General features: G+C 36.7%; 3 protein-coding genes across 3 annotated transcripts; 1 reads left to right on the forward strand and 2 right to left on the reverse strand.

Moving 5' to 3' along the window:
- Positions 1–3,229: 3,229 nt before the first annotated feature.
- Positions 3,230–11,317, reverse strand: LOC140808120 (synaptonemal complex protein 1-like). The gene is made up of 19 exons (XM_073165146.1): positions 10,807–11,317; positions 10,681–10,730; positions 10,012–10,219; positions 9,809–9,934; positions 9,582–9,680; positions 7,985–8,661; positions 7,633–7,881; positions 7,423–7,551; positions 7,263–7,331; positions 7,077–7,187; positions 6,353–6,460; positions 6,163–6,273; positions 6,006–6,092; positions 5,323–5,388; positions 5,124–5,231; positions 4,872–4,958; positions 4,715–4,777; positions 4,186–4,289; positions 3,230–3,668 (listed from the first exon to the last, which is right to left on the reverse strand). The coding sequence occupies exons 1-18, from the start codon at positions 10,958–10,960 to the stop codon at positions 4,188–4,190; spliced, it is 2,604 nt and encodes an 867-aa protein (XP_073021247.1). The 5' UTR covers positions 10,961–11,317; the 3' UTR covers positions 3,230–3,668; positions 4,186–4,187.
- Positions 11,318–16,537: 5,220 nt separating this feature from the next.
- On the reverse strand, positions 16,538–18,052 carry LOC140807234 (multifunctional methyltransferase subunit TRM112 homolog A-like). Its single transcript, XM_073164006.1, has 2 exons — positions 17,911–18,052; positions 16,538–17,077 (listed from the first exon to the last, which is right to left on the reverse strand). Exon 2 carries the CDS (start codon positions 17,014–17,016, stop codon positions 16,648–16,650), a length of 369 nt encoding a protein of 122 aa, XP_073020107.1. The 5' UTR covers positions 17,017–17,077; positions 17,911–18,052; the 3' UTR covers positions 16,538–16,647.
- Positions 18,053–18,210: 158 nt separating this feature from the next.
- LOC140807235 (ubiquitin-related modifier 1 homolog 1) lies at positions 18,211–20,223 on the forward strand. The gene is made up of 4 exons (XM_073164007.1): positions 18,211–18,352; positions 19,325–19,400; positions 19,507–19,592; positions 19,938–20,223. Exons 1-4 carry the CDS (start codon positions 18,330–18,332, stop codon positions 20,053–20,055), a joined length of 303 nt encoding a protein of 100 aa, XP_073020108.1. The 5' UTR covers positions 18,211–18,329; the 3' UTR covers positions 20,056–20,223.
- The last annotated feature ends 2,099 nt before the right edge of the window (positions 20,224–22,322 follow it).

A 22,322-nucleotide genomic window follows, 5' to 3' on the forward strand; every position in this document is an offset into this window, starting at 1 on the left:
TCAGAAGGGTTACAAATTGTTGGATTTTCAGACTAAGAAAATTTTTGTATCAAGAGATGTGGTTTTCCATGAAGATTCTTTTCCATTTGCCTCAGTCACTGCTCCTCAACCTATTTTTCCTGCCAGCACTTTACCTTTCCCTCTTGATCATGATTCCTTTCTTGCAGATGATCATGTTTCCAACCTTCAACTTGATCATGCTCAGCATGTTCATCAACCCCCACGCAAATCTCTCTGTGCTACCACTCCTCCAATCTGGACAAAAGATTATTCATGTCCCACTTTATCTCACACAAATTCAGCTGATTGTGTGTATCCTTTGTCACAATGCCTCACTTATTCAAACTTTTCTGAAACTTATCAGGCCTTTTTAACCTCAATCTCTTATGATAAAGAACCAACATTCTATCATGAAGCAATCTCGGATCCTAGATGGAAAGCTGCTATGGACTTAGAGCTGGCTGCTTTAGAAGCCAATCACACCTGGAAATTGGTTGCGTTGCCACCGGGTAAGAAAGCCATTGGCTGCCGTTGGGTGTATAAAATCAAAAGAAATCCAGATGGAACTGTGGATAAGTTTAAAGCTCGGCTTGTAGCCAAGGGTTATACCCAACAAGAAGGCATCGATTACCACGATACCTTTTCCCCTACTGCCAAGATCGTCACCATTCGGTGTTTGATGAGTGTCGCAGCTGTTATGCGTTGGCCTCTTTATCAAATGGATGTTACGAATGCTTTCCTTCAAGGTGATCTGGATGAGGAGGTCTACATGAAACTTCCACAAGGATATTCTGTCCAGGGGGAGCAGAAAGTATGCAAGTTGTTCAGATCCTTGTATGGCCTTAAATAGGCTTCGCGACAATGGAATGTCAAATTTGCTGGGGTTGTGAAGCAGGCTGGTTTCATTCAATCTCTCCATGATCATTCCCTTTTTGTTAAGCAAGATGCCACTCATATAACTTTACTCTTAGTCTACGTGGATGACATTATTATCACAGGTGGTGATGGAGCTTCTATTTCTTCCTTGAAGAATTTTTTACATTCACAGATTCATCTTAAGGACCTTGGTCCATTAAGATACTTTCTTGGTATTGAAGTTGCTCGTTCCAAGTCTGGCATTTATCTCAATCAGCGAAAGTATGTTTTAGAATTGTTGTCGGATTCAGGGCTGACAGGCGCCAAACCTTTTGACACCCCTATGTCTCAGCATCTTAAACTTACCACTGCTGCTTTAGATCAAGTGACACAGCACAGTTCCTCTCACAATATTGAGGATCCTCTACTACCCAATCCTGATACTTACAGACGCTTGGTTGGTCGTTTGATTTATCTTACAATTACAAGACCAGATATTTGCTATGCAGTTCAAAATCTGAGCCAATTCATGCATGCTCCCAAGAAATCTCATTTGGCCGCAGCCTTGCGCGTCTTGCATTACTTGAAATCTGCACCTAGTCTGGGTATTCTTCTCTCAGCTGACAGTTCCTTTGTCCTCAAGGCCTACTGCGATTCTGACTGGGCGGCTTGCCCCATGACCAGGAGATCTCTTACTGGTTTCTGTATTAAGCTGGGAGACTCTTTAATCTCTTGGAAATCCAAGAAACAAAGTGTGGTGTCCCGATCATCTGCTGAAGCAGAGTATCGCGCCATGGCTGCCACTACATGTGAAATCACTTGGATTGTTGGTCTTCTCCAAGACATGGGTATCAAGTTAATTACTACCCCAATCTTATATTGTGATAACAAAGCGGCATTGCACATTGCTGCCAATCCTCTCTATCACGAGCGTACCAAGCACATCGAGATAGATTGTCATTTGATTCGCGAAAAGATTAGAGCCGGGATCATTACTACAGCCCATGTTCCTACTGCTGCTCAACTTGCCGACATCTTCACCAAGAGTCTCGGCCGTGACCAACATGCGTTTTTGCTCTCCAAGATTGGTGTCTTAAATCTACATCAATCTTGAGGGGGAGTGTTGGTGATATATGTACTAAGTGCAAACACGTTTTCCTTTTCCTTCACGCTTTTAGACTTAGCAGCAACTATATAAGCTTTTTGCTTTACAGATCATTAGTTAGTTGGTTAAAAATACAAAACCACTCTGTAAAGCTTTTGCTTCCTTTGTGAAGAGGTTTATCAATAAGATCATTTCTTTTCGTTGTTTAACAGCTTTTTCGATTAAAAAATGTTAGATAGTTATTTGAATATGAAATTTATTAAAATTTCGAATTTGTATTAAAAAATACATTTGTTGTATTTTTATATGTATATCATATAATGACATAATTTGTATTACGTGTTTTATATTCGAATAAGGGGCGATAATAAAGTTGATAGAAAAGAGTGGGATGGTCATATATATTATATGATATTATTATTTTTTTTACTATAAAATAGACAATAAATGCATCTCCTAACAAAAACAAGGAAGGATGGAGAAGGGAGACGTCATTTACTCACTGACAATCCACATGTGTAAATCATTAAAAACTCTATATATAAGGGTGCAAAAAGATTCCGATCTTAAATACATATAATTCAAGTACTTGATATTAACTTCAAGGCCAAAAAGCTAAATTATTAAATAATGAACTCATAAATTGCAATGTTTTCAATGTTTTAGATAGGACATCCGGATAATGAGGAAATGCTACTTTCGAGTACTGGTTTACAAATGTGGTGAACCATTCTCTTTCATGTATTCCCCCCTGCTTCCGGTAAACTGAAATTTCATCATCTTTTTAAGAATAAATTTATGTTTTTCGAAAAAAAAAACTGACTAAAAAAAGAAACTTTCATGGTTTTGCTCAAAAGTAATTTAGTGGGCACGCCGTTTATGGTACATAGAAATAAGAGTATTGGTAGGAACAAGGATAACAGTAATTACATCATGGTGCTGCTGCTTCAGTCAGCTGGTTTGATTCCATTTGCCTCAAATCATTTGAGACACGTGATGGGTCATAAAGTTTGGTAATTTCATTAACTTAAAATTCATATTGTTCCACTCAATTTCTAGCAAATTTCTTTTAGTATCATTTGGTTCAATCTTGTAAGTAGGAACTTTAACAGTTCAAATTTTTTACTTTTGGAAAATATATAGAATCATGAGAGCCGTTGCAAGAAGACCTGTAATAGAACCACCATAATATTATGAATTTATGATCATATGAGAACCTCCATCCTAAAAAGACCAAAATCTCTGTGTGTGTGTGTGTGTGTGTGTGTGTTTTCAAGTCCGCAGCAAAGGACACCAAAGAAACACACCCAAACACTGTTTCAGTTCCACTAAATCTTTTCCATAAATGAGAACATATGTATCAGTATGATATGTATACCATATAAAAGTGTGTCATGGATATGATTCTACGAGACAAAAATCAAGGAGTCTTCCAGAATTCAAATGGTGTTCCAAGCATATCAAAGTCTTCACATTGCACCTCAACTGCAGGTGCTTTCGCAAAACAAACATTCAAGCATTCATAGCAATTCGAAAAGCATATGATAAAGCAAACCTTTCTTTCCACTTGCTAGAGGTAAAATTGCGCATGCGAATTTTTTTTCAGATGTCACAAAGGGCTGAAGCATCCAGGCAACAACAATCTGTATGGAACCACAGCCAAAATTCGTTTTCCTGATAGTTTTGTAGCAGAAATGTCTTTGGAAGCCTACAATGAAAACAGAACGTATTAGAGAATTCAACTTGCTATCCTTGTAGCTAATTTGGCTGTTCCCATGAATTATTTATGATAGAAATAAGTAAATTTAGACCAAACTCAGGCACCTAAGATGAGATTAAGACTTGCTTATCTATTGAGCAACAACTATTTTAGTGGTCGGTGTGAATTTTAAAAGCAATGACTAAAAATGAAGAAAATAAACATATGAGTAACATAAAAAACGGATTCTTTTAACATCAGATTGACGCTACTGCATTCGTTTAACACGGCCTGATTATCAAACCTTTCTAAGAAGGAAACATACTGTCAACAAAATCGTTCAGTTTTCCGTCTTTATTTTTTTGGGTTTAATGGCCAGCCGCATGAAGATCAAGTTCATCTGAATAAATGCTAAGCAGCTCCAAACTATTTTGATTAAAAATATTAATAAATTATAACCATCAATGGATGCCTAAAAGTTCTTTCAGAATTTTTTACAAAAAGATGTACAATGAAATGGGAATACCTCTAATCAAATGCATAGGGATCATCAGCATAAGGATTAAGAGATCCTTCAGAGAACAAATCGCCTAACTTGGAAGGATTTTGTTGGCCTTCACCTTTAGTTCTCTGCAATAAATGAATGAATATCATGATGAACTACAGATATTGCAGTTCTCGCAGTCTCTGAATCTGTTTATATATGTGTGTTGTGGGAATAATCAGCAGACAGCCGCTAGTTTACAAGAAGAAGCTTTCTTTTGCATCACATCAGCCATTTGACAGGTATATGAAACAAGAGCAATCAGAACATACACTTCTTACCCTGTTCTCTAAAATTACTAGTTTATAACTAATAAACTTGGGTCTATTTTAACCGAGCACGGATGCGGTGGTTATTGTCAGATTACTTCTTGTAAGAACTTGGTTAACTCACAAAAATAGTAGCTGTGGGTCTACTGCTTAAGCTCAGACAATATAAAGGGGTTATAAATGACAGGTGCAATTACCACAAAGACAGAAAGACGTTTAAGGATTTGTTAATGTCTACTTACCGTAGTTGCTTGATTGGGTGTCTTAGCTTTTGGCGTAGCTCTATTCCCATGCTTTCTTGGGTCCTGAAAGTTAAAGAATGTGAATCAAGTGTTCAACCATAAACCTACAAAAACATTAAGCAAAAGCTATAATGATAACTGTTATGTAAATACAAACCCCAAACATTACTGTGCTCTTGGTTTTTCTACGCTTTGTGATTGTTCTTCCATTTGATGTTTCAATTTCATATTCATGGTGAGTGACCTGCCATTGACAATAAGTAATCATCAAAAGACAGGTGATACTAATATCAGGATCTTGGTTTAACGTGTACAAGACTAAAATAAGCACATACCACAAGAAACACACACAGTGGTCAGGTCCTTATACATGAGATAACACGCACAACAGCAAGTGAAGTGATCTTACCTTCCTACTATGCTTAGGAAGACTCATTACGCTTCCCTGGTTTACTTTTTCCACCCTTTTCAACAAATTTGACACTGGTGTTTGAGATTCTTTCTGGTAGGGGGAATCCTGCGAAAAAACCATTGAAATTCAGGCCAATCATAACACCAGTTTGTGAATCTACCGTGAAAGAAAATAACAATTTTCCTCTGGCTTTCACCTTTTCATCGCCTTTTGTTCTGTCCAGATCATGCTTAATTCTCTTGCCACTGCCAGATTTTCTCGTCTTGGTTGACAAAAATTGAATATGTAAATATGAACTCGACTATGAAAAGTGGTGAAGAACAGAAAAGGCAAAGGACTCTGTTCAACTCAAACAAACTAATCAATAATATGCTTCCAACTGACAAGATTTGGTACTTATGTATTTTTTATGACAATATTTCAAAGTCAAAACTTTTTCTTCCCCTACCAGCTTGTGAATTAAGCAGAAGCTTTATGTAATGGTAATGTAATGCATGCAGATAAAGAAAAATAATAATTGAGTCATGAGCTATATTAGATAAGTTTTCGGAAACCTCATGAGTGTTTGTCGTTATCAAGTACGGTGATATTATCACCAATTCTTGCCACTTGGTAAGTTCAACAATGTGAACTCCTCGGCAAATAAAGATGACACAGTTGTTCTCTCTTAAATTGGACAAATGGGCCAGAACATGAATATTTGCACCCATCTGACAACTATTCATATTCCTATGCAGCTTCCAAATGATAAATGAAAAGAGGTAAGCTAGGGATAATTAGTTTAGCATCAATTCATGACGGCAATTATAACACAAATACTTCTTGATTTCCGTCAGTGTGGGGATAATGGAGGGGAGTATCAAGGTGCTACAGGCAGACCTTTTTAGAGTTCACTTCCTGGTCGCCTTGTGGGTTGTCACCCATTACTTTCCATTGCAGTTGCAGTAATGCCCTCTGCCGCTCTTCCTAAGATATAACAACCCATGACCACATTAAGGTAGTGGTAGCATGATTATGATGCAATTATGTGAATTACCTTGGTTTTCAGAATATCCAACTCCTCCTCGAGTCTTCTGGACTCGTCTTGGTGCTCACACCTCAAAGCTCGTAGCTGAGCCTCATGGTCAGACCTAAGTGATGCTGTTTTCTACAGAAAATATAATTATCATTTTAATGTATGATCATTTGTTACACTTGTTTTCGAATCAAGAGTTACAGTGACAAACCTCTCTGAGCTCAGTTTCAGCTTGAATCTGGGAGCGTCTTAGTTCTTCACAGTGCTTAGATATGAGGGTCATTTCTTTGCTACTGTATTCCTGCTGAATGCGGCCAATCTACATCGACAACATATTAATCTCACCATCTAATCGCTGTTCAGAATTTTTTTCTAGATTCTCACAAAAATAAAGCCAGCAACAAAATAATAGAATAAAAAAGTTCCCTGGTAATATCCTTATGTTCATTCTCAAACAATCTACGACCAACAGCTCATTCATATTAGCCCATAAATTCCCAAATTTCCAAATGCATCAAATCATATGACCACATATGGCAGCTTATCAAGTGGCAACTGCCAACTGCAATGTTCTCACTTCAATTCCTGAGTTATCTCCGGTAGAGAAATTGAGAGTATTATTGCAGGAGAAAATCTTTGTGACCTCGAATAAAGGAAAAAATTCACCCAAACTTGGATTAGGGACAAAAGCCAAAAATTAGGTGAAATTCTCTGTTCTTGTTTGTTTTATGCTAAAGAACAATAACAAACTTCACTCATACTGAGCAAATAGAATTAGAAGGCAACTCCAAAATTCTTCCTGTGGCAGTTTCACAAATGTTCTTTTTTACTCAAATCAAATACAACCAGAAGAATAAAACTCGATGAAATTAATTTTACTGTAAAGTTTGACTAAAATATTATTAGGTTAAGATGGCCTATGTACAGTATCATACCAATGCAGCATGTTCTTCTTGTACACAAACCAAGTATTCTCGAGATTCTTTTTTATTTTCCGCTATCTTTTCATCCAGTTGCTTTTCCATATCCGCGATAGCTTTCTCGGCCTAAAAAATTGACATAGGTAATAGTACTTAATCAAAGTGAAACAGAAACTCAAAATGAAAAGTGAGTATCAAAACCTTTTCTTTTTCATGATTAACACTCTCCTGCTTCTCCACCTCATACTTCCTTCGTATATCATTAATTGCCTGATCAAACTCCAACCAGTCAATTGCACACATCACAAAAAGAAGAGATGTGCTGTTAGGAGCTGCTGTAGTTGATGGTGAAAGAGAGTACCTGGTCATTTCTCAGAGATATTTCTTTCAAATGCTTTGACAACTCTATTTGTTTACTTTCGAACAACTGTTTGTATTGATTCTTCGCTTCTTCTAGGTTATTTACAGCATCAGTCAGTGATTCCTTGATCTAAAACAGACAGTCAAATCATATCTGACCCCTTCAAGAGGCTATTCTACACGTAATAAACTAAAAAACTTGTGGAATAACCTCTTCTTTCTGATCTTCCAACTGTTTTTCTCTCGTTTTGAGTTCCAAAATTAGGTGGTCCTTCTCCTCCAAAGCAATATCAAGCTCACTGACTCTTTTTTCAAGTGATACTAAATTTTCTTCATTTTTCTCGATATCCTTCTTCGAAAGATCGATTTCTTCTTGCTTTTCTAGGATATCTGCTTTTAACCCTTTGATAAGATTATTGCTATCATTCTCTACCTTGGAAAGTTTCAGCGACAAATCTTTCTGCGTAGCACAGGATTAAAACAAATAGGTAAACAAATAAAAGCTTGAACATCATCATATATTATGTTGCAAAGGCACGTGGTTAATTAAAATTAGCTTTCACCATTTCTTTCTCAGACAATCTTGAGTTTTCTAATGAAATCTTCACAGTATCCTCTAATTGGTCTATGAAGGCTTGCATTTCAGTCTGCTTAGATAAAAGTACTTCTGCTTCGGATTCCAATTTCCGGATTTTCTCTTCTGCCAACCGGCAATATTCTGCATGCTGCACCATTGCGAATTCCTGATCTTTCTGAAACTCAAGGACTTTACCATTCAATTCCTGATTAACCAATTGTAAAGTATTTTTCTCTGATGTGACGCATATAGATTGGTAGAGGATCTGATCAAACTTTTGTTGAGCACTCAGAGCAGCAAGTTCTTTCTCTTTCTTAGCTAGCTCAAGACACGAATCATATAAAACATTAAGCTGGATGACTTTTTCGTAAAAGGTTAGGCTTTGACTCTCCAATTCTGTAACCCTCTCAACAAGCAAATTGACAAAATCTTCAAGATTCTTGAGCTCCATGAGTGCCGGTTCTAGCCTGTTAGCAAAGTCTTTTTTGCTAGACAGTATATCCATGTTATCTTTCACCAATTTTTCTTGGGAGTTTCTCAAATGTAGCAGGTCTTCTTCTTTTACTCTCAATTCAACTTGCAACTCTTCCAACTTAGAGGTCAAACTTTTCAAATCCAGCTGATTACAGTCATCAGCTTCTTCCAATTGTTTAATCTTGTTATCTGGTTCAAAAGAGAAAATGATGGAACATCAGTTGGAGCAGAAGTATCTTATAGAGGTGGAAATACCAACATCCTGGTATTGCACCTTAGTTTAATCTTGTTGTCCGGTTCAAAAGAGAAAATGATGGAACATCAGTTGGAGCAAAAGTATCTTATAGAAGTGGAAATACCAAAATCCTGGGATTGCACCTTAGTTCTCATTACACGAGGTAGTGGCACGAGCAAAGGTGCAAAGTGCATGTCAAGAATCATTGATGTCTATTAACGACCAGTTACCTATATATTTCAGTTGTTTGACTTGTCTTCTAGTAAAATGAAAAAAATATAATCTGTATCTTCTTCAGATTTTAATGTAACCATCCAGCTCCTAGCATCATAGCTAAATGCAAACTGAAGTGGGCAAAAATATCAAATAATGTAAATAAAACTCAATGTGCAAATTAATTGGTTTCTTTTCAATCAGAACCAATTGAAATCTTGAGGGTTATTTAGCTCCACTTATTTAACAAAACCACAAATCCTCTCACTAAACCAAACAATGTGATGGGATTACTACTTACCATGAATGGCTATGAGCTGATAAAGTATGCTGGCCCTAAAACTGAAACGAAATTACAGCTGCCGGAAAATAGACTGTTGATTATCGTCCTAATAACGAATAATGATAACTGTAGTCATTTTCAATGAAAAAAGGTGTGTGAATGACTTTGTTGAGTTATATTAATTAAAATACAAAATAATTTGACTAGTGGTGTTAACAGTACACTTGATGAATAAAAGGTAAAACAAATATTTTTGGATGTTCTTATGAATCTTTTCTTCATTGAACTTACAAGAGCTGGGAAAACTAATATGCAGCATCCCAGAAAAATGAATTGTGAATTAATTTAATTATTCAAATTTTACTTGATCAGCGTTACCTTTCTCCTCAAGCTGGATGGTTGTCTTATTCTTGTCATCCAGGAAAGATTTCTCCATTTGTTCCTTAGCAAGACCAAGTTGCACAAGTTCTTGCCCCCCTAGATTTATTGTAAAAAGCATGTCGTTGTCATAGAAGTACCACAGAAATAAAAACAAAAAGAATCAAGTTCAATTATTTCATATCACTTCTACTCTGAATGATGAACTACTGGAGTTAGATACTCACGAATTTTAACTGTTTCTTCCGAAGAGTCCAACCTCAAGGACATAGACTTCATCTGCTCATGTAATTTATCAAGGGAAACTGATGTTTCAGACAGTTTATCTTCAAAATATGCCTTATCTTTCTCAGCTGCAAGAGTTTAGATTCAGGGCGATAAAATATCTTTAAAACTGAAATGAGCATCCCTTGCTGTACAGGACACATACCATCGTGAACCTGAACAGTTAATTGCTGCAATGTTTCATCGAGTTGATCGCACAACGTCTTTGTCAAATAGAACTTAGAGTCAAGTCCTTTCCAGAGCTTCTCATCTTCTTTCTGCTTCACTTTTAGCTTTGCGTTTTCATTGAGTGCAGTTCGCAATTTCTCTTCCAGTACTTGAATTTGCTCCGTCTGTTTCTTGAGCTTAGAATTCTTCATGTCATCAAAGGTCACACCACAGTTTAGTCCATTAAATGAGGAAATCAAATGGAATTTCCAGAAAACACAAAAGATGATGTAACCTGACTGCAGTTTCAGGTTTTGCATTTAAAAAAAATGGAAAACTATGATACATATCCCTGCTTAGATGTACCTAACATATGAACAAATTTACATCTACCGGTAGTTAGCCTCTTTCCCAAAAAGCTTAGGCTTATGGAAGGGGGGGACCAATGCCTGTTAATATAAGCATAATGGAAACATATCCATAACACATATTTACTTCCTTTCAGACATATAAAACCAGTCTCAAACAGCTATGCAATCTTGAATGGAAGAAATTAACACGCAAACAGCAATAAGTATACGGACAGCTGCATATATGCATGCTCCAAAGACTTTATAACATGCAGAAAATTATGCGTAAAGAATGTGAGAATTATTTTTAGTCTTACTGCATGTTCGAGGTCAGTTTTCGCAGAAGCTTGTTCTTTGACCAACTTTTCTGTACGAAGAAAAAACAACGTAATTTGTTAGATACGCATTTATTTTGGCAATACATAATTCAAAAATTGTACAACCTGCAGTACTCTTCAGATTGGAGAAGCTTCCAGAGGAAACCGAGTCCAAGGAGATCGGAAGTGTCTTCGCTTTCACGCCTCCAGACTTAGAACCTGGCTGATACTTGAACTGTTCGAAGCTTTTCAAGCCTGACAGTCCTAATATCCGACTCATTCTGTAAATCGCGATTAAATCTGGAACTGAATATCCCTAGATTTCAATCTGAAGACTTGCAATTTCAAATTCGAGCTTCAGTTTATCGAGCCAAGCGAAATGCACTTCGTAATTTTATTCGAAAACCTCGGGATTGAAGTTCGTGAAAATTATAACCCGTTAAATGCAAGGAAATTGATTGATTATCTCTTCATCTTGAAAAGAAATCATAATTTTCTGAATGAGTAGAAAACTGAAACAGAAAACCTCCACGAATCGAAATCTCTCTCCTGTAGAGTGTTGTGGCCTGTGAGAACTGAGAGGCGGCATCAAATATACAGTTAGCGCCAAATGATGGCTATTTATAGATTTTGCGGGTGGTGGTCTGTTTGAAGAATTCCTAAAAATTAATTCTTTCTTTGTAACTTTTTTGGAGAGGAAAGGAATTTACATTTGATGACTGAAAAGATTAAACTCGCCTCTTGTGGTTTTTTATTATGATTTTTGTTGCTGTTCGATAACAGAATTCTTTATTAAAATATAGTTCTTTCATTGTAACATAGGATATAATGTTTTGATTATAAAAAATGTCATTTTATTATATGTATTTAGAACTTCTAACACTTTGTCATTAAATGTTTTATAATATTAATTTTATAATAAATCATAAATAATCTTCTCCATCATCCCGTCACATGATTTATGTTTACTTGTATTGTTCTCTGGGCAAGATTATACTAAGAATGTACAATACGCAAAAATAATAAAACTATGACGATTATAATACACTGGGTAGTGGGTACTATATATTTATTTAGGTATATTCGAATCACGTAGGGGTCTCGATATTGCCATGACTCCAAAAGGTTCAAAAAGTAGAGGGGAAACGAACAAAGACGAGATATTATGCATGCATTGATGCAAGAAAGGAAACTGAAGGAGACGTAATAAAACCAATTGAAGGAGCAGAGAATAATTATGCTTTATTGCTGCTTCATTGATAAACAAACAACCTATATATATAGACTAATACATAACTGAAACTAACGTTCAAAACAAAATCCTATTGACTAGGTAAATGAAAACAAACTCACTGGTACTCCTAAAGACTAGGACAACCTAAACATATAAAAACAAATAGATTAAATTTTCTCAACATTCCCTCCCTTAAACTGATGTTCCTACACATGCAGTTTAATAAGAGTTGAAATTTGAAGCTCCATTCCTCAAGTGGAAACAATTGAAGCACAAACACCAAGCAAATTTCTGAGCTTCTGAAATGAAGGAAATTTGAGAGGCTTGGTTAGAATATCTGCAATCTGGTCTTCACTTCTACAGTAAACAAGGCTAATGACTTCATCATTTGTGAGATCCCTCAAAAAATGATACTTCACATCTATATGCTTGCTTCGACCATGTAAAACTGGATTTTTTGAAAGCTTTATTGCTGAACTGTTGTCACAATAAATCTGAGTTGGTCCATCTTCTTTGAAATGCAGCTCTTTAAGAATTTTCTTTAGCCAAATAGCTTGACAAGCACAAGCTGTTGCAGCAACAAATTCAGCTTCAGTGGATGATAATGTGACAATAGGTTGCTTCTTTGATGACCATGAAACAGCTCCTGTCCCCATCATGAAAACATAACCGGATGTGCTTTTTCGATCATCTGAATCGCCTGCATAATCACTATCTGTGAAGCCAAACAGATTTGCCTTTTCACCCTTCTTGTAGAACAACCCAAACTCCTTAGTACCTTGCAAGTAACGGAAAATTCTTTTTGCAGCCGAGAGATGAATTTCTGTAGGACGTGCCATGTACCTGCTAATCATACTTACAGCATGCATTATATCGGGTCTTGTTGCTGTCAAATACATCAAACTCCCCACTATTTGTTTGTAAAGAGTGTCATCAACCTTTTTCCCTTCATTTTCCCTTTTTAGCTTTACTCCAAACTCAGATGGAGTATTTACAGGATTACAATCCTTCATCTGAAACTTGTCCAAGATTTCTCGAACATATTTCTTTTGAGAAATAAAAATTCCAACAGAGGACTGTACTACTTCAATGCCAAGAAAGTAATGCATCATACCAAGATCAGACATCTCAAATTCATCCATCATTGATTTCTTAAACTTTCCAAACATGGTTGTATTATTTCCAGTGTAGATTAAATCATCTACATATAGGCAAGCAATGAGCATTTTTCTTCCATCTTCAATCTTTATGAACAGTGTATGTTCATAAGGACATTTTTTAAATCCTTCTTTCAAAAAATAAGTTTCTATACGATTATACCAAGCCCTTGGAGCTTGTTTTAATCCATATAGAGCTTTCTTTAATTTATACACTTTATGCTCATTGCCAAGTTTTACATAACCAGGAGGTTGATCGATGAATACCTCTTCTTTCAAATCTCCATGGAGGAAGGCTGATTTTACGTCCAACTGGAAGATAGGCCATGAGTTTTGAGCTGCCATAGCAATCACTAGCCTAATTGTATCATGCCTTGCAACTGGAGCAAAGACTTCTTTATAATCAACACCAAACACTTGCTTATAGCCTTTGGCTACCAAACGTGCTTTGTGCTTGTTGACTTCACCATTCTCCTTTAACTTTGTCTTGTAAACCCACTTTACACCAATTGTCTTATGCCCTTTTGGAAGATCACATAACTCCCATGTATCATTTCTTTCAATAGCTGTAATTTCATCATCCATGGCCTTTCTCCATTTTGATTCTTTGACAGCCACTTCAAAGATTGTAGGATCACAATCTGAAAATAGAGCAAAGTGTGTAAGTGAATCTTCATCTTGATCAAATCCAGTTACCTCATAATTAGTCATCCATGCTGGCCTTCTTCGAACACGTTGAGGCCTTTGTGATTCAGCTGCAAGTGGGCTTTGATCAGTTACTGGAACATTTTGTGTGACTTCATCTTCTTGCTCATTCTCCATAGGTTGCTGCCATTTCTCTTCATCATCAAAATCTGCTAGAATGTTTTCTTTAAGGTCATTTTGACTCCATGACCAAGTGGCTTTTTCATCAAATATCACATCACGGCTGATGACAATTTTCATGGTGCTAGGATTGTATAGTTTATAAGCTTTTGACGTATCACTAACACCAAGAAAAATGCATTTTTCTCCTTTATTATCTAGTTTCCTCCTTTTTTCATCCGGAATATGGACATAGGCAATACATCCAAAAATCCGAAAATGATCTACAGCAGGTTTCCTTCCACTCCATGCTTCCTCTGGTGTCATATTTTGAACAGCAAGAGTGGGACTTCTGTTTAATATATGGATGCTCCAATTTACTGCTTCGGGCCAAAAGTTTTTTTGAATGCCACTTGTTGCCAAAAGGCTTCGCACCATATTCATAATAGTGCGGTTCTTCCTCTCGCATACACCATTTTGTTGTGGTGTATAAGCTGCTGTGAGTTGTCTCTTTATTCCATGGTTCTCACAAAAAATTGCAAATTCATGTGAGTTATATTCCCCGCCACGATCCGTGCGAAAAACTTTTATTGGGTTGCCAACTTCTTTTTCAACAAGTGCTTTATAACTTTTAAAAGCCACAAAAGCTTCAGATTTGTCTTGCAAAAAATAAACCCATGTCTTGCGACTATAATCATCAATGAAGGTGATTAAATATCTTTTACCTCCATTAGAATGTGGTGTTATTGGCCCGCAAATGTCAGAATGAACAAGCTCCAATGCCTTCTTTGCCCTCCAGGATTTTCCTTGTGGGAATTGATTACGATGTTGTTTGCTAACAACACATTCTTCACAAACTTGAGACGAAGTTGAAATTTGAGGAAGCCCTGTCACCATGTTCTTTTGTTGTAGCGTTTTCAATCCGCCAAAATTCAGATGCCCGTAGCGAAAGTGCCATAGCCATGCCTCATCTTCTAATTTTGCTGAAAAACATGAAAGAGTAGCATTGTGGAGATAAAGTGGGAACATACGATTTGCAGTCATGTTAACTTGAGCAATTAAGCCCAACTTTGCATCTTGAATTTGACATACTCCATCTTTGATAAAAATCTCGTATCCTTTTTCTTGTAACTGACCCACACTTAGCAAGTTGGTCTTTAAATCTGGCACAAAAAGAACATTGGCGATAGTGTGGGTTGAATTCCCTTTGGTTTGAATTGTTACCTTTCCTTTTCCCATAACAGAAATTTTAGAGTTGTCACCAAACTTAACAGAGCTGCGAAATGATTCATCCAAGTCAGAAAATGCCTCCTTTTCTCCACACATGTGGTTGCTGCAACCAGTGTCTAAATACCACATGTTTTGTTGAGTTTCTTCCTTCACATGACATACCATCAAAAGAGACACCTCTTCTTCCTTTTCTGCAAAGTTAGTTTGACCTACACTTTGTTTGTTCAAATCAGTTTGACATTCTGATTTATAATGGCCATACCTATGACATCTGAAACATTCAACATTGGACTTGTCTATTGACTTTGATCTGTAAGTTGTTGGATGGTGGCCTCCACGTCCTCTGCCTCTTCCTTGAAATTGACTATCTTGATGATAATGATTTTGTTGTTGGTTCCCACGATCATTGTTATTTCTTCCTCCTCTACCTCGACCTCTACCTCTTCCTCGTCCTCTATCAGCTTTACTAGGTGTGGAGTGATATTCTGATAGAGCTTTCAATGCTTGTTCTTCTTTATCTTGCTGGTTAATTTTTTGCTCATGAACTAACAAAGAACTTTGTAATTCGTCAATTGAAAGTATATCAACATCATTTGCTTCTTCTATGGCACAGACAACAAAATTAAATTTCGGTGTCAAGGATCGAAGAATCTTCTCTACAATGAGAACATCCTCTGTCTTGTCGCCATGGATCCGCATCTTGTTAACGATTGCCATCGTTCTTGAAAAATAATCTGTAACTGATTCTCCCGACTTCATTCGAAGTATTTCGAACTCCGAACGAAGTGCTTGAAGCTGCTGCCTCTTAGCTCTTGCTGTACCTTGGTACTTCTTCTTCATGGAATCCCAAATATGTTTGGCCGTGTCTTTGCAAAGAATGGTTTCCAAGATTGAGCGATCAATAGCTTGGAAGAGATAATTCTTTGCTTTAAGATCCTTCAGTTTCTGCCCTTCAAGCTCTGCCTTTTGTGCGTCTGTCAACACAACGTTTGTTGCTGGTTCTGCTACTCCAGAAACAACAACCGTCCAATATTCTTTGGACCTCAAGAAATTCTCCATGAGCATGCTCCAATGATCATAGTGACCATCAAAGCGTGGAATGGCTGCCTGTACAAAACTTTCGGAAGCCATCAATTTTTTTCTTCCTTGGAAATCGACCAAGCTCTGATACCACTGATGCAAGAAAGGAAACTGAAGGAGACGTAATAAAACCAATTGAAGGAGCAGAGAATAATTATGCTTTATTGCTGCTTCATTGATAAACAAACAACCTATATATATAGACTAATACATAACTGAAACTAACGTTCAAAACAAAATCCTATTGACTAGGTAAATGAAAACAAACTCACTGGTACTCCTAAAGACTAGGACAACCTAAACATATAAAAACAAATAGATTAAATTTTCTCAACATGCATGTGGCTATAAATACGCAAGGGATAAAAGATTTTCCCATATCCAACAAGCAACAACACTGAAATCCCACAAACATCAACTTCAGTTCTTGACAAGCACAAAGATCCCACATTCAAGAGACGTTCAAACCTCGTCTTCATGGAGAAGCATATTGGGAATCCCCTTGCTGACAGGAAACTTACGACCCGTCTCAGGGCAAATTAATGCACCCTCTTCAAGGTGAAGCTCGAGGAGGGCGTGATGGAACTTCTGAAGGAAATCATCAGATTCGAGCATGGAGGATTCCACATTGTCGGGTAGCTCAAAGTAACCCATGGTTTTCGAGGCCTCCACCAAAGCATTCCATTCAACCTTTGCAAACATGTTCTTTAAGAAGTCAGCATTGAAATCCACCGTCTTTTCTACTACTTTCTCTGCTTCAATCCGTAACGGGAAGCCATTAGTCACACCTTTGATATTTGATGATAGCATATTATGGGTTAAGAGCCTCATGATTAGATTTCCTACTACTTCCACAACGCAACCACGCGGATAAATCTTGCTATGGAAAATTCTGTGAGAAAAGAAATCACCAGCATCATTAATGCAGGAAAAAATTGCAACTTGGTACAAGTTCTCCACTAAACCAACTCAATTAAAACAAGACATCATAAAGATACTATAATAGTTATTACGGCGTGCACTCAAGTAAGATCGAGTCTTAGCTCTTCCATGAAGCAAATGCCTTCATGAGTGAAACCCCTACTCAGGTGTCATTTAAATGGCTCGAGACGCCACCTTTTAAAAGCACCTTACTGTAAGAATGATAAATGTCATGCGAAAATACAAGATGACATTCATTCATTTGGCCAGACAACTGATGAACATTTGTTTTATTGTTGTTCAAAAGTTTCTAAAACGCGTATAGTTACATATGATGACATCTCATTGGATAATTAGTTTCTACAAGGTTATCCCTTAGGTCTGCTACCATATTATCCCTTAGGGTACCACCTCTAACAATGCATATTGTCACACCCCGACAGCACAGATGCTGGACACTCATAATTTAGTTCTAAAATCCATGAGAGATTATGAAGCCTAGCTCTGATACAAAATGTAGCGCCCCAATTACCTCACACGAATCACATATGTAAAGTAAGAATTTATCAAACTGTTCACACAAAGATATGGTGTTTTTATCAGATGAATCTATCCTGACTTTTGTACACAGTTTTCTATAATTTCATAACCATTGCTGATTTCATTCTCTATCTACTAAGACATGCTTCTTCTGCATCCACACACAGCTCGGCGTCGTCGGAAAAATTAGAATTGAGGGTAAATCGGCCATTCCTTGACGGAAAAAAGTTCGTTCCACCGTTATTGACGGAAAGATAAACTAACCTCAGTTTATTGTAATAGGAAAGGTGCTGAAGACAGAATGTAGAGCAGCAGGGTCGAGTTCTCCTCTCCTCGTTTGTTTCTTGATTGGCGCAGAGCTTTGGTTTGGAGGGTTTCTTTTATGGGTACGAATAATTGGATTTGGATAACGTTTTTATTTTATATTTTGTTGCAAAGCCCAAGCCAAATAACATGTCAAAGCCCAGGACACTGCCCACGTCCAAGACCAAACACAAGCCAAGACCAAGCCCAAGAGCAAGCCCAAATCTCCGTGCACTGCCGACCTGAAAATCGTTCACCAAAACGTTTATCATTTAAAATCGCACTTAACCAAGAATTTTGTTTGAATCGCTTGGACGTTTTCTGAAGTCGAAACCCTCGATCGGGATTTCTGCAAATCAAGTTCCCGGGTTTCCTAAGCTATGCAGCTGACGCTCGAATTCGGGTAATATCTCTCTTTAAAAAAAATCAATTTATATTATTTCTTTTTGCATGTTAGTGTGGTGTTACTGGAAAATTGAGTACGAATTGCGAACCCAGTTGAAGAAATTTGCAAGCGGCGAGCGCATGTAATTTACCAGCAGGGCACGAATTTGGACCCTTTAATTAGCTTTGAACTTGATCTAGCTTATGTTCTCTTTACTGGAGTTTTAACTTTGCTTTTTTTCATTTTCGTTTGCTAATTCTGATTTAAAATAAGATTATAAATCAAATCAGCTGAAGAAAGCAGGTTCGCAACCCTTTTGTTCTAAAAATGGGATTTTGAAAACAAACCTTGATTTGAGGAGCGACATAATAATTGGATCCTTATTTTACTGCGTTTTGAGCACTAAAGATGATGCTATAATGGGAGTATTTCAATCTGGTAGTTCATGTTTGCTGCTCACGTACTATATCATTCTTTTAAGTTTCTTTCGCCCTTGCCACCCTTAGGGCCTTCATGAAAAGGGAAGTTGGAAAATATAGATTTATGTCCAGGAATGTAGTTAAACCACACTAACCCTTGGTGCCTTCTTGAAAAGGGAAGTTGGAAATTATAGATATACGTCCAGGAATGTAGTTAAACCACACTTTTTTTATGTGTGTATGTTCATAGAAATTCTTTTAACTATACCATGTTTGCTTATGGTAATGCTCTTAGTTATACGTGACCACATGAACGCTCTAATTACCGTGTTTTGGTTATTGTTGGAATTTGGTCATGGCATTGTTCAGCTGCTTGAAGACGTGAAGTTTGGCTAATTCATTTTCACTTCAGGCCTATTTGACTGATAATGATTCATGCTATATGGAATATATAATGGGCTTGATCTTTTGACTGCTTGTCAGTGTATATAAACTTTATAATTTACCGCCACAGTTTTCTTTCTTCTTCCTCGTTTGCTGATATTTTGAAGCCCGTTCCTCGGAAAAACAGTGGTGGACTGGAACTTCTCTGCAATTCTGTGAAGATTCATGAAGTAAATGTCGACCTACAGGCTGAAGAAAAACAGGTGAATCTCTTCTAAATTACAGTTCTTTTTCCTCACCAGTAATCTGTAATTTTTTCTCTCGCTTATTGACCATATGAAGTTATGGTGTATTTTGTTCGATTTTCAGCAACTAACTATGAAACACTTGCTTTCTTGGGTCCGCACCAATTTGATCAAGGAAAGGCCCGAAATGTTTATGAAAGGGGATACTGTGTAAGTAACTCATTCATTATAACCGTTTATCTAAAAAGTAAAAAGGAGTCCTCTCTTAGAGTTGTTATATGTTATGATTCAATTTTCAACCAATGTTCGGTTAGAAAAAAATTTTCCCAAAATTTTGAGCTCATCCGTGTGGCCCAACAATAATTTTACGTTTGAATATGCCCATCACTTGTGAGTTAGGGATGTAGGAAATATGCCTGAAATTAATATTAATTATATGTCTTCAACATTTTCATCCAAAGAAAAAAATGATTCATTGCTTGTAACCTTCCCTAGAATGACTTTTTAGCATAACTGGGATTTGATGCGTTGGTTTCATATCTGATGCACATGCAGAAGACCTGGAGTTTTGGTCCTCGTGAATGACTGTGATTGGGAACTCAGCGGACAGCTGGATACAACGCTGGAGGAGAAAGACGTCGTTGTTTTCATCTCAACATTGCACGGAGGATAATTTTTTATGTGCAACTACAAATATAGTGATTTATTATGGGAAGGTGATACAAAAATTTTGGATTGTCTAATCACTCATCTTCGCTGATGACTTGTGTGGCACAAACACTGATGTATGGTGTATCCTACATGAATATTATGCACGACTTTGGTGTTAATTTTCTTGTTTTCTTTAATCGACTTTACTATTCAGGTGCTACAATTTAAAATTTTATTGACAGCTAGAAACAATGTTATTATCTTTTGAATAAATGGGTTTTTAACATTTCTTCACAAGGATTTCTGCGTCCAGATGACGGAGATTAAAAGAAAAAAAGTACTTTCAAATAAGGACTCTTGATGAAATGCATTCAGTATCGAGAATTCTTAGTGTTTGAGTTTATATATTTATTTTTGTATGTTGTATAATTCAATATTTCTTATTGACAGAAATTAAAAATCTATAGAAAGGTGACAAATTAAAATAGAAATTGAAACGACAATGTAATATCCACGAGGGCCACCAACACGTGACTGCATGAGGATTATCTCTTGCTTGCTTCAATCAAATACGAAACAAGGTACTATGTATGGAGAGTATAGAACCCTAAAGTTTTTTGTTCCCATGAAATGGATATTTCTTGTGATGGCCTTGGTGCCATCGCTCACATGTATGGTGGGTCATTTTTTTCGCCCACTGAGTTCGTCTCCGTGTGCCCGTTGCATCGCATTTCCTTTGTTTGGATCGATGGATTTGTTAGTTTGTTCATTTAATGTGGACTAAATAGTTATATATATATAAATAATGTGGACTAAATAGTTATATTACTTTTATATATATATATAGACACACACACATTCGCCCGGAAGGTGATGGGTGGTTGGAAACTATATAATTACTACTCGTGGCTTGCGTTGCAGTCAGAGACGGATTTATTCAAGGGCTGTACTAGGCTGTAGCCCAGCCCACTTTTTTTTAGCGACGGTTTTTTTAGAAACCGTCGCTAATATTTGCGACGGTTTTAGTAAAACCGTCGCCGATGTGGATCGGCGACGGTTTTAATTCAAACAGTCGCTATTAGCGACTGTTTTTTGAAAAACCGTTGCTAATAGCGACGGTTGTTTTAAAAATCGTCGTACATCAATGTCTTAGTCCAATCAAGTCCCGTCCATTTACGAGGATGAGACCAAATTCATCCCATATCCTCTGATCCACGCCACCTCAATTCTACAAAATTTTTCTCCCAAGTCCCAAGCCCTTTAGCGACATAATAGAATTGCGGACTCCCGAAGAAATCGAATTGCTCATCGGCAAGACAACAATCCATGTAAGAATCGGCTATACATTTTTTATTTTGTTTTTTATAGCTTCTCTGTGCGTGATTTGTGGTTTCTTGATTGTTTGTTGTTGAGTTGTTGATTGACTATTACTTGTTTAATAATTATTTTATTCTTGTTTAGGATTATAACTTGAACTATTTCAAAATAGAACATCAATAGAACATCATTACCACTTTGATGTTTTTAATGCAGCAATAGATTTCATTTTGATGGGAGTTAAATACTCGGTTCAATGAGTCATCGGTGAAACTTCTTTCTCTTAGTACAGCTTTAGATCCTAAAAATTCATTTGACTCATTTAACAGTGATGATATTTGCAAGCTTGCGAAGAAGTTTTATCCTGAAGATTTTTCACAGCTCAAGAAATTGTTGCTTTGGAGTATGAATTGATACAATATAAACTTGATGTGATGCAGAATTTAAAGGTATCTACATTTGTTGAGTTGTGTCAGCAATTGACCGAGAGTGGACGGTCAAGTGTTTATGTTATGTTGACTAGATTGATTCATCTTGTTTTGACATTACCTGTGTCTACTGCCACTATTGAGCGGTCTTTTTCTGCAATGAAGTATGTGAAGACGGCACTTCGCAATAAAATGGAGGATGACTTTCTTGCCGATTGTTTGACACTCTATATTGAACGAGATTTAGCTAAACATATTGATGTAAAATCTATTACTGATGAATTTTATATTTTAAAATCTCGTAGGGCACAACTTCGTTGAACGATATAATGTAATTTTTTTTAATAATATATAACTTATCATATTGAGTTCAAGCCCCCCAACTTTTATTCATGGATCCGTCCCTGGTTGCAGTCATTAAAAATGCTGGCCCGATTAATAAATCGCAAGGGGTCGTTCGCAATTAATGAAATATAAAGGGAGAAATTTTAATTTGTATCTATTATCCACCACCTGCAGTATATATCTATCAGGAAAATAGACT

This window comes from Primulina eburnea, chromosome 12, assembly GCF_022965805.1.
Source record: "Primulina eburnea isolate SZY01 chromosome 12, ASM2296580v1, whole genome shotgun sequence".
In the NCBI taxonomy this organism is placed as follows: domain Eukaryota; kingdom Viridiplantae; phylum Streptophyta; class Magnoliopsida; order Lamiales; family Gesneriaceae; genus Primulina; species Primulina eburnea.